The 12,600-nt window shown below is 35.0% G+C and overlaps 1 protein-coding gene across 2 annotated transcripts in view; it reads left to right on the forward strand.

The window, feature by feature from the left end:
• LOC121374299 overlaps positions 1–12,600 on the forward strand; it is a 31,766-nt gene that overhangs the window by 13,398 nt on the left and 5,768 nt on the right. The window contains exons 4-7 of one of the 2 annotated variants that reach the window (XM_041501350.1): positions 163–557; positions 1,700–1,739; positions 8,789–8,851; positions 9,811–9,947. In XM_041501350.1, coding sequence (XP_041357284.1) covers positions 163–557; positions 1,700–1,739; positions 8,789–8,851; positions 9,811–9,873 — 561 coding nt within the window. In that variant the 3' untranslated portion in view covers positions 9,874–9,947. Of the gene's footprint in view, positions 1–162; positions 558–1,699; positions 1,740–8,788; positions 8,852–9,810; positions 9,948–12,600 lie in introns of those variants that run through there. The other variant, XM_041501359.1, reaches the window with a different exon arrangement.

The raw sequence follows: 12,600 nt of genomic DNA on the forward strand, positions 1-12,600 counted from the left end.
TGTGCATTGTCAAGAGTTTTTGTTGTGTGATAACAAGGGTAAATTTTAAAATGTATATAGATATATTTTTCAACTTAAACCTGGACAGTCCTTGTATTGTTATGAAAGTCAATAAGTATTCACCAATGTGTATATTATGCATGTATTTGTGTATTTTTTCAGACAACCACCAACCAAAGAACAAATACTGGAGGACAACGGGGGCGGGGGAGAGGATTTTTAAATAGGTCATATGGATCCCAGCAGAATCTGTTTCAGTATCAGAATGACATACCATTTTTAAATAGAGGAGGTCAGGGGAGGGGCCGGGGTCAGGGGAGGGGCTGGGGGCTGGTTACAGGGCAAGGCCGTGGGAGAGGGCAGGGCCAGGATCGCACACAATTAAAGCGAAGTCAGAGTTTTGACATTAGGACTGAATCGAATGGACATTTGACCACGGGTGGAGGTCAGACAAATGTCGGCAGGAGGCAGCGAAGAAAGATGAACCGGAGCTTCGAGAGTGACCGGTCCAGCCAGGACGGGATTTTCACGATCTCCGTCAACAACCCCACCCCCAGGTTAGTTGCATGCTCATCAGTGAGAACTGGGTGTGGCTTCATTTTTAACTACTTAACATTTACAGGTTTTCATAAAATGGACCGGTTTTGCATTTTCCTATTCCATGGATCCACTTCTCTGTGACATATATCAACAGTCATGGTGTATGTACATGGGTTACATGTATTCTGACTGCTATATCAACAGTTATGGTGTATGTACAACATGTGTTACATGTATTCTGACTGCTATATCAACAGTCATGGTGTATGTACAACATGTGTTAATGTATTTTGACTGCTATATCAATGGTCATGGTGTATGTACAACATGTGTTACATGTATTCTGACTGCTATATCAACAGTCTTGGTGTATGCACATGTGTTACATGTATTCTGACTGCTATATCAATGGTCATGGTGTATGTACAACATGTGTTACATGTATTCTGACTGCTATATCAACAGTCATGGTGTATGTACAACATGTGTTACATGTATTCTGACTGCTATATCAACAGTAATGGTGTATGTACATGTGTTACATGTATTCTGACTGCGATATCAGTGGTCATGGTGTATGTACAACATGTGTTACATGTATTCTGACTGCTATATCAACAGTAATGGTGTATGTACATGTGTTACATGTATTCTGACTGCGATATCAGTGGTCATGGTGTATGTACAACATGTGTTACATGTATTCTGACTGCTAATAGTGCTATATCAATGGTCATGGTGTATGTACAACATGTGTTATATTTATTCTGACTGCTATATCAATGGTCATGGTGTATGTACAACGTGTTACATGTATTCTGACTGCTATATCAAAAGGCATCAGTTGTGTGATTGTGTTTTTAAAATCGCATTAGGTCCAAAATACTATGGCGACTGCTAATAACTTGGTGATTTGAGCAGTTTTTTTTGCGATAAATTCCTCATTTTGCTGGCTATATTAGTGCCTTGATGAGTTGGTTTCTTTAAAAATAAAGTAAAATTGATGACATAGATGTACTTTAGTGTGAGGGCTGGTTGGAAGTTTTAATGTGGTGATGGCATTGATGTCTGTTGGCAGAACTGTATTTGTTTCTTACATAATGTTTATAATGAATACCACACATGTTTATATATAAAATTAATGTATTAATTTTTTTAGGAAACAGACAAAACGATCAAAGCTGCAGAGACAAATCCAGGTATGAGCTGCAAAAATACAGGATTGTATCACGATAAGCAGTCCACGATACAGCTTCTAGATTATGGTAGCCACATTCCCATGCCTAGTGATATTCAATGTTGGGCTAGTGAGAAAAAAGTTGTCAAATGCTGCATTTAAGTCTGTTTTGTAAGTATACTGAACACCATTGAAAATGCACCATGGTATCTTTGTCAGTATTATATGTTTTAAATGAAAATACACACATAGTTTGAACTGTAAATGCTGTTACCTATGAATTTACCATTAGGGCATCAAAATAATGCACTTTTACAACAATGCACTTTATCGGTAAACCATAAAACCATACAATCTTGAGATGGCGACCAAAATGCAACAAATGTCTCATTTGTAAAAAGTAACTTGCAACATGAGACTGTGCCTGCAAATTGTGATACTTTAGATCACTGCCTATAAAAGCCACAGTAATTGTTTACTGTGGCTTTATGTGACAAAACGTTATGACAACGCCCATATTGACACCACAAGAATGCAAAAGAGCAGTTGGGATGCATGATGCTGGATTATCAAATCGCGCTATAGCACAACATCTTGGATGCCATCATTCAACAATACCGAGATCTTTTTACTCTTTTACAACAAACTGGGACCACTCTGGATCGACCGCGACCTGGCCAACAGAGGGTTACAACACCAAGACAAGACCGTCATATCGTCCCCACACATCTCTGACAGGGCTAGCTCTGGATCGACCGCGACCTGGCCAACTGAGGGTTACAACACCAAGACAAGACCGTCATATCGTCCCCACACATCTCTGACAGGGCTAGCTCTGGATCGACCGCGACCTGGCCAACTGAGGGTTACAACACCAAGACAAGACCGTCATATCGTCCCCACACATCTCTGACAGGGCTAGCTCTGGATCGACCGCGACCTGGCCAACTGAGGGTTACAACACCAAGACAAGACCGTCATATCGTCCCCACACATCTCTGACAGGGCTAGCTCTGGATCGACCGCGACCTGGCCAACTGAGGGTTACAACACCAAGACAAGACCGTCATATCGTCCCCACACATCTCTGACAGGGCTAGCTCTGGCACTCGCCAAATTCGCAAATTGCGAATTTTTGAAATAATTAGCAAATTTTATTTTCATTTGGTGAAAGAATTTCATGTATTAATTGATATTTAGTTACAAAATAACTGGGTATCTATACAATTTGGAAGTTTAACAGATAATTTGGCGAAAGAATTTCATGTATTAATTGATATTTAGTTACAAAATAACTGGGTATCTATACAATTTGGAAGTTTAACAGATAATTTGGCGAAAGAATTTCATGTATTAATTGATATTTAGTTACAAAATAACTGGGTATCTATACAATTTGGAAGTTTTAACAGATAATTTAGCGAAAGAATTTCATGTATTAATTGATATTTAGTTACAAAATAACTGGGTATCTATAAAATTTGGAAGTTTTAACAGATAATTTAGCGAAAGAATTTCATGTATTAATTGATATTTAGTTACAAAATAACTGGGTATCTATAAAATTTGGAAGTTTTAACAGATAATTTGGCGAAAGAATTTCATGTATTAATTGATATTTAGTTACAAAATAACTGGGTATCTATACAATTTGGAAGTTTTAACAGATAATTTGGCGAAAGAATTTCATGTATTAATTGATATTTAGTTACAAAATAACTGGGTATCTATACAATTTGGAAGTTTTAACAGATAATTTGGCGAAAGAATTTCATGTATTAATTGATATTTAGTTACAAAATAACTGGGTATCTATACAATTTGGAAGTTTTAACAGATAATTTAGCGAAAGAATTTCATGTATTAATTGATATTTAGTTACAAAATAACTGGGTATCTATACAATTTGGAAGTTTTAACAGATAATTTGGCGAAAGAATTTCATGTATTAATTGATATTTAGTTACAAAATAACTGGGTATCTATACAATTTGGAAGTTTTAACAGATAATTTGGCGAAAGAATTTCATGTATTAATTGATATTTAGTTACAAAATAACTGGGTATCTATACAATTTGGAAGTTTTAACAGATAATTTGGCGAAAGAATTTCATGTATTAATTGATATTTAGTTACAAAATAACTGGGTATCTATAAAATTTGGAAGTTTTAACAGATAATTTGGCGAAAGAATTTCATGTATTAATTAATATTTAGTTACAAAATAACTGGGTATCTATAAAATTTGGAAGTTTTAACAGATAATTTGGCGAAAGAATTTCATGTATTAATTGATATTTAGTTACAAAATAACTGGGTATCTATAAAATTTGGAAGTTTTAACAGATAATTTGGCGAAAGAATTTCATGTATTAATTGATATTTAGTTACAAAATAACTGGGTATCTATACAATTTGGAAGTTTTAACAGATAATTTGGCGAAAGAATTTCATGTATTAATTGATATTTAGTTAAAAAATAACTGGGTATCTATACAATTTGGAAGTTTTAACAGATAATTTGGCGAAAGAATTTCATGTATTAATTGATATTTAGTTACAAAATAACTGGGTATCTATACAATTTGGAAGTTTTAACAGATAATTTGGCGAAAGAATTTCATGTATTAATTGATATTTAGTTACAAAATAACTGGGTATCTATACAATTTGGAAGTTTTAACAGATAATTTAGCGAAAGAATTTCATGTATTAATTGATATTTAGTTACAAAATAACTGGGTATCTATACAATTTGGAAGTTTTAACAGATAATTTGGCAAAAGAATTTCATGTATTAATTGATATTTAGTTACAAAATAACTGGGTATCTATACAATTTGGAAGTTTTAACAGATAATTTGGCGAAAGAATTTCATGTATTAATTGATATTTAGTTACAAAATAACTGGGTATCTATACAATTTGGAAGTTTTAACAGATAATTTGGCGAAAGAATTTCATGTATTAATTAATATTTAGTTACAAAATAACTGGGTATCTATAAAATTTGGAAGTTTTAACATAATTTGGCGAAAGAATTTCATGTATTAATTGATATTTAGTTACAAAATAACTGGGTATCTATACAATTTGGAAGTTTTAACAGATAATTTGGCGAAAGAATTTCATGTATTAATTGATATTTAGTTACAAAATAACTGGGTATCTATACAATTTGGAAGTTTTAACAGATAATTTGGCGAAAGAATTTCATGTATTAATTGATATTTAGTTACAAAATAACTGGGTATCTATAAAATTTGGAAGTTTTAACAGATAATTTGGCGAAAGAATTTCATGTATTAATTGATATTTAGTTACAAAATAACTGGGTATCTATAAAATTTGGAAGTTTTAACAGATAATTTGGCGAAAGAATTTCATGTATTAATTAATATTTAGTTACAAAATAACTGGGTATCTATACAATTTGGAAGTTTTAACAGATAATTTGGCGAAAGAATTTCATGTATTAATTGATATTTAGTTACAAAATAACTGGGTATCTATACAATTTGGAAGTTTTAACAGATAATTTGGCGACATGTTCTGCTGACCCAGAGCTAGCCCTGTATGATCACACACATCTACGTGATTGCACACAACCAGCTATGCACACAACCAGCTATGCACACAACACCTATGATTCAAGGGAGACGTGGTCCAATTAGCATCAACACTATAAGGCGCTGTTTACAAGCTAGACATCTTTATGTTGGTCCAATTTTCACTCATCGTCACAGAAATGCATGTTTTTAATCGATACTGGAATAGACGACAGTGGAAAGGTGTCTAGTTTTCAGATGAATCTCGATTTTATCTTAGACATACTGATGGATGGCTACGTCAGAGTATGACAAATATTTTGAAAAGTCACTAGCCACAGGGCTAGTGGGTTTGTGAAAACCACTAGCCCATCAAGATAAAGCACTAGCCCAAATTCTTGATCAATTATAACTGGATTTTTATCTAATTTTTGTAAGATTACACATTTACGATTATAACAGTAAAATGAAACAAACACTTAAATTATGTTGTAACTTTCAGTTTTGTCGTGTTGTACATGTACGTTTGGTCTTTTGTCAAGTGTGATCCATCGTTATTGTCCCATTTTCGCTTTTGCCCTCTCCCGGGGAAAATAATTGATTAAACTCATGGTTGGTATCTAAAACCACTATCAAAACAATTAAATTTAAATGAGGGTACGACAGTGTGACACACGATAATAGATGGTTCAGTGTATTTGGTAGTGGGTTATGTTTTTAGGGCCTACTATTCATGTTGCCAGGAACGGTACTGCCAATTGCTCAAATACAGGGCATTATCCCATGTCAGACCGATATCAAAAGACTGTAACTGCGACATCTAATCCGTTGTTAATTGATGAACAAAAAAGGTATTATCTTGTATCGGCAGCTGTGAGACATTATCCAAATGTAATAGCCCAAGCCGAGTCATTGCATGTGCGGTTACCATTAAAGTAAATTGTTTTCCTGGTTGCCGATAACCATATGTAAGCGAAGTGTTAAATTAGAAAACAGTAGGTAAATAAAACAATAGGTAAATAAAACAAACACTGAAATTCAAAGCATGACTGGGGTTTACTTGATTGAGATTAACCTATCGTCGCGATTGGTGATTTCCAAGTTAGCCTAAAACATAATTATGTGCGAGATTAACTACCACGTGACGTGTCCAACCAATCAAAACACGAATGTCATTAGACTTATTTCCTGTGCCAGAAACTTGAAAGGGAAAAGTAAACAATGCATGCTGTAACCGTGACGATGTAGAGATAGCATGTTACTGCAGTTTGCAGCAGACCTAGTTCAAGTGGATTATTATTATATACAGATGATGTTGTTGATATTATTCTGTGACAAACGTCACAATCAAATTTATTAAACGAAATTTCAGCCGAGAGAAAAAGAAGAAAAAACTAAAACAAAAACACGATCGAGCGTTAAGGAGAGGGGGTGGGAAAACCACTAGCCCTGCGGGCTAGTGGTTTTGCGTTTCTCACTAGCCCGAACTTAAAAACCACTAGCCACGGGCGTCGGGCTAGCGGATTTGTCGAACTCTGGCTACGTGTTTGGCGGCGTCGTGGAAAACGGGATCAAGAGTGTGTTGTCCAAACTGACAGATGGGGAGGCGGAAGTGTCATGATTTGGAGCGGAATCAGTTATTACCACATAACACCTTTGCATGTATGCCATGGAAGGGTGACAGCCCAGTATTACATCGATAACGTGTTGCGAAGAGTTGTCGTACCCCAGTTTGGTGCTCATCCACATCTGCACACCTTTCAACAAGACAATGTAAGAGCGCATACTGTGAGATTAACCATGCAGTTTTTGGCAAATGCACACATCCCTGTCCTGGAATGGCCTGTGCTATCCCCTGACCTTTCTCCAATCGAGCATTTGTGGGATGAGTTAGGACGATATCTTCAACAACGTCAATTCAACAACACTCGGCATCTTGAGCAGGCACTCCAAGATGAAAGGCAGAGGTTACCCCAGAACCTGATCCAGAGGCTGATTCTGTCCAAGCGACAACTCTGTTTAGCGTGTGTGAATGCTAGAGGTGGACACACAACTTACTGACTTTTCGTTTTGCTCTTGCTTTCATTAATGGATGAAATACTATGATGTTTGATGTCAGTATTTGTTGTCATTTAAAGCGATAAACCCCTTACTTTGAAAAACAACAACAAGTTACCAAATAATTATAGTACATTAATATACCAAAATATTTGTATATTATCCCTGGTGCATTTTCAGTGGTGTTTAGTATATGAATATCCTGTTCCCACTCCCCAATCTTAATGATTTCAATCACTGTCTCCCTCTTGAGGTAACATCGAATTATTACTTTTAGTAAAATTATATTAAGTGAAGTAGGGCTAGTGAATTTTTAATTGTGGCTAGTAAATGTTTAAAATCACTGTTCCCATGGCTAGTGGATCTTGTAAAAATTCTCGAAGCACTGATGCAGTGCCTCGATTTAGGGCAGGTGTTTTTCAAAGGCGGGACGGCCTATCGATCCCCGTAGGTGGACCCACTGGGTTACTTCTCATTTCAGTCAGTGCACCACAACTCTTATTTCAAAAACCATGATATTCGCTATTCTGTCTGAGGAATGGTGTATATAAAAGATACCATGCTACTAATGGAGAAATGTAGCAGCTTTTCTCTCTTAAGAGAGACCGAGAATTAATGAGGTCTATCCACAATGTATTTGATATTGTGGATAGACCTAGTTCATTCTCGGTTGATAATACATCAAAGTTACCAATTGTTTAACATCCCATAGCCAATGTGCTCTAGTGGTGTCGTTAAACAAAACAAACTTTAACTGTTTTTTACTACATACGATGCATACATGTATTTGTATAAAAGATGATGTAAAGATGTACACATTTGCAAACTTGCCTAAGGAATAAAACCACAATTACAGTAAAGTACACATAGAACTAACTAATCGTAAAGTCGTTTTATCGCCCTATGTATTAATGACCAACTTATGCAGTTGTGTACAACCGAACTACTGCTGTAACTAACAAACTAGCATGGTCCGTTCCGGTTTGCTATAAGAGTACTTGACTGTATTTGAGTTTGTCGGTTTCTTTATGAAAGTTATTAAAAACATAAAATTGTTTTTATGTTATACACAATGTATTTACATAACAAAGATGTAAATACTAGTTACATATGGTGTAATGAAAAGTGAAGTTGTGTGAATATCCAACCAGACGTCAGTAAGGAAATCAGTAATTAGCTCTGTCGTGTCTTTAACTTTCATTATGGAAAGGGAAGCAGTACTCATTTGATGACACCATAACACATTTTAAAGGGACAGACCCTAGTTGTTAAACACTACACTATATTTTTCACTATTAGAGCTGTTTTGATCATTAAAATTACACGTTGCTTTTATTTTATTGTTTAGATTATCAATTTTCGTTTATCCAAAGTCATGATGAAAACTCATGTATAAAAACCTCAGATTGTTCGTTTTACATAACACTTTCGCTAAATGGATCCAAATGGTTATTTATTTTTCAGAACTTGAAGCCCACTGTCAGTACAAATTACAAATTCAATCCTGGATTTTTTGCAAATGCTGGGGTAGGTATTCTTCATTGCTATGTTATACTGGGGTTTTTTCACAATATTTCTATCTAGAGATATGGTTTAATCTTTTAAGACACACTGAAGGTTGAAGCTTTGTAAATATTTAATTTAATGAAAACCGACTGGAGAAAAGTGGAGATATACGCAGGGTCACTGTACACGTTGGTGGGTTTCAGAACACAGCATTGTGTTGTGGCTCATGTTACAGCAACTGTTTTACATGTACATGATATAGTATTCATGTATTCACCATGTTGACCTTTGGGGTGTGTTATGCCACAAACATGTAGCTGGACACGGTTGGATCTGATATATCAAAGGCTGTGGTATGTGCTATCCTGTCTAGGATGATGCTAATAAAAAAAACCTTTGCTACTAATGGAAAAATGTTGCGGGATTCCTCTGTAACACTATATGTCAATATTACCAAATGTTTGTCATCCAATAGCCAATGATTAATAAATCAATGTGCTGTAGTGGTGTTGTTAAACAAAACAAACTTTAGCAAACCTTTATGTTCGCCTTTATATTATTGCAGTTACTGTATTAAAACTGGGCCGGTGGTCAGGCTAACTTGAAATTGCCCCTTTTACCATTTTCTAAGTCTTAGATCCAACCATGTCCAGCTACATTTGTACGTGTGTGTGGTCAATTGGCTTCTGGTGGTAGGGTCTCCATTAAAATTGCTTATGTTTCTGGTGGTAGGGTCTCCATTAAAATTGCTTATGTTTCTGGTGGTAGGGTCTCCATTAAAATTGCTTATGTTTCTGGTGGTAGGGTCTCCATTAAAATTGCTTATGTTTCTGGTGGTAGGGTCTCCATTAAAATTGCTTATGTTTCTGGTGGTAGGGTCTCCATTAAAATTGCTTATGTTATTGCAGTGCTTAACAAAATGAATGAATGTTTATATGTACACATTTTAATTAACATTGTTTACTTTATTTACATTGCAGACAAATGTTTCACTAAATGACAGATTTGCATCGAACAGCTTGGGAAGAAAGATATTTCTTTGAGCAGCCAAAACCAGTGATATGAGTTTGAGAAATAAAGCAATGTCAACAGCATTCTGAATGTGACTTGAACATGATGGCCAATCTACAGCTGTGTTTGCTTAGAACCTACTGTTTTATCTTTATCAGTACTGGCCATACACTAAATCAATGTGAGCTTATTTCGAAAGTGTTCATTTATTCAGTCGATTGAATGAATAAGGTATATAAGTGTTGGTATCAATGTTCAGATATTGGTACCCAGATGGAAGTGTTGGTATAAATTCTCAGGTAGTGGTAGCAGTATGTTTGAGTGTTGATGTACATGTAGATTGTTAGGTATTGGTACCATGTGTTTGATTGTTGGTATAAATGGTCCGTGGATGATAGCACATATGTCTCATGTCTAGTCACTATTCACTTTCATATTGATGATGGTTTTTACCTGTTACTTGATTGGAGGGGGTGGGCCTTGAAAATTGGTGATAAATCAGATTAAACTTCCAATCTGAAATTTCTGAGAATTTCATGTTTTTCAGAAAATAAACAATCGGGGTGGGGGGAGGTGGGTTATATTCAGTACGACCAGCTACAAATTGTGTTGTCCGAAATGAAAACATGCCAGACCACACAGGATTGACTGAAACTAAGCATAGATTAGAAATGTAAATGATTGTTAGGCAAAAAGAAATATCCCGGCCTGTGGTGATGTTGACCAGTAAAGACCCGTTGTGACATCAGTATTTTGACCCTGAGACATATTACAGTCAGGGTGGAGAAGACTTAAAACAAATTGCAATATTCTTATCAAAGAAACATGTTCTCATTCCTGCTCATCTACACGTGACAGCATTGGAAGTGGGTGGGTCCAGGAGGCCATGTTGGTATCACTTTCTGATGCTTACCAGTAATGGATTTAGCATTACACAGGAGCCATAGCTAGAATAAACACCGTGAATTCAGTCACATCGTCTGCTTTCTAGGTCTTACAGAAAACCTTTTTGAACACATTGTTTTTGGAAACAGCAGGGTTTTATTTTTTATTTTTTATTTCTCAATTTTGACTTGAGTTTGGGAATTTTAGCATCGTTTTAAAAAAAATGGGGAATTTTCAGTTTCATTGAGCTAAGTTAGAATTAAAAGAGTAATACCATACAAGTACTTGTATTTATTCAAATTAATATATCTATTTTGTGTTATGAAACATTATAGGGGAGGGGAAGGACTGTTTGTCAAGTGTTAAATATCTTTTTCAAAATATATCTTTATATAATAATAGGAATTATTTACATTCAGATTGGGAATTTTTTACTCCAGAATTGGGAATAAAAAAACATAGCCTTTGGGGAATGGTGCCGATTATCGGAGTCTAGAAACATAGCTAATAAAATCCTTAAATAGGTTGGAACATTGGGTGTCGTTTACATGTAACTGTCCTGACCATTGTTATGAAACAAATTTAGTAAGAATGATAACATTGTTTCTTCCATCACACTGCCAAACAGTAAAAAACAAAGGCACCATATCACCAGATACATCCCATTCATCCCCACCCTTTTATGCATATGACCATTTATTTAGTAAAATATGTTTTATAGCAGGATTTTTTTAGATAAACACTACATAATAAATTTTAAATTGTTTTATAACAATATTCAGAGGAAGTAAAAAGAAAAGTACTTTGAAAAAAGCGTATGCAGGTATACAATGTAAAACGTTTTTATTTACTATTGACAAGGACATGTATAAATTTTACTTTATCACATTTGAATAGAAAAAAATAACTATTGACCCTTCTACATGTACGTGTACTTTGTGACATCTGCTCTGCAAAACACTGTGTTATTTGGGCTGCAGCATATAAAGGGTACACTAACACCAGTTGTGCTGTCACCAACATAGATTATTTACAGTTTAACATGTTTTTTATACGGTAAATGAAGTTAAAATAATTAATTTTAATCATTCTTCATACCATATACCTGCCCGTCTTGACCCAGAAAAAACCTATCATGTTTTGTCAAAATTAAAAAGGTTTTTTTCAGTACAGGGACAATTTGTCTTTTAATCATTTTAAAGTTTGTTTGTGTAATAGAACAATTTTAGCTACTTGCTATGAGTCTAATTTGACTGTTTTTATTAACTGGATAGTAGTCCCCTACCGGTCCAACTGGAGGGGACTATAGGTTTTATGTCTGTCTGTCTGTCTGTGCATCCGTCTGTCCCACGTATAGTTTTCCAAATTGTTTTCTTAGTGCCATGAGATCTTGAAATTTTGTGTTTTGCTTTATCATTTTCTGTTACAGATAAATTTAGATGTCATTTTATCAATTTTTCACAGTTATGACCCTTGAATTCAGGAGATAAGAAAAATTGTTGGGCCTGGTAGGTGACATATATTGCTTTATTACACACCAGTGTAAGATATTGCTTTATTACACACCAGTGTAAGATATTGCTTATGTCATAACATTCACTCAGTATCTAACTAGTGCAGAGCTGCCAACTGCTACGCTTTTGGCGTAGTTAGCTACGCGTAGTCGACATTTGCTACGCTCAGTTGAAAAAAATCCAGTATGATACACTAATGAAAACCAGTAATAACTTTTGCAACATATAAACATAACTGGATGATTAGTGTATTTGGCCAAAGTTTCTACTCACTAATTATGTTTTATTTGGCAAGCGTATCACAAATTATAGATCTACTGTACAGAGTACAGTTAAAAAGCGAGCGATTTCTGGCAATTA

This window comes from Gigantopelta aegis, chromosome 1, assembly GCF_016097555.1.
Source record: "Gigantopelta aegis isolate Gae_Host chromosome 1, Gae_host_genome, whole genome shotgun sequence".
Lineage (NCBI taxonomy): Eukaryota > Metazoa > Mollusca > Gastropoda > Neomphalida > Peltospiridae > Gigantopelta > Gigantopelta aegis.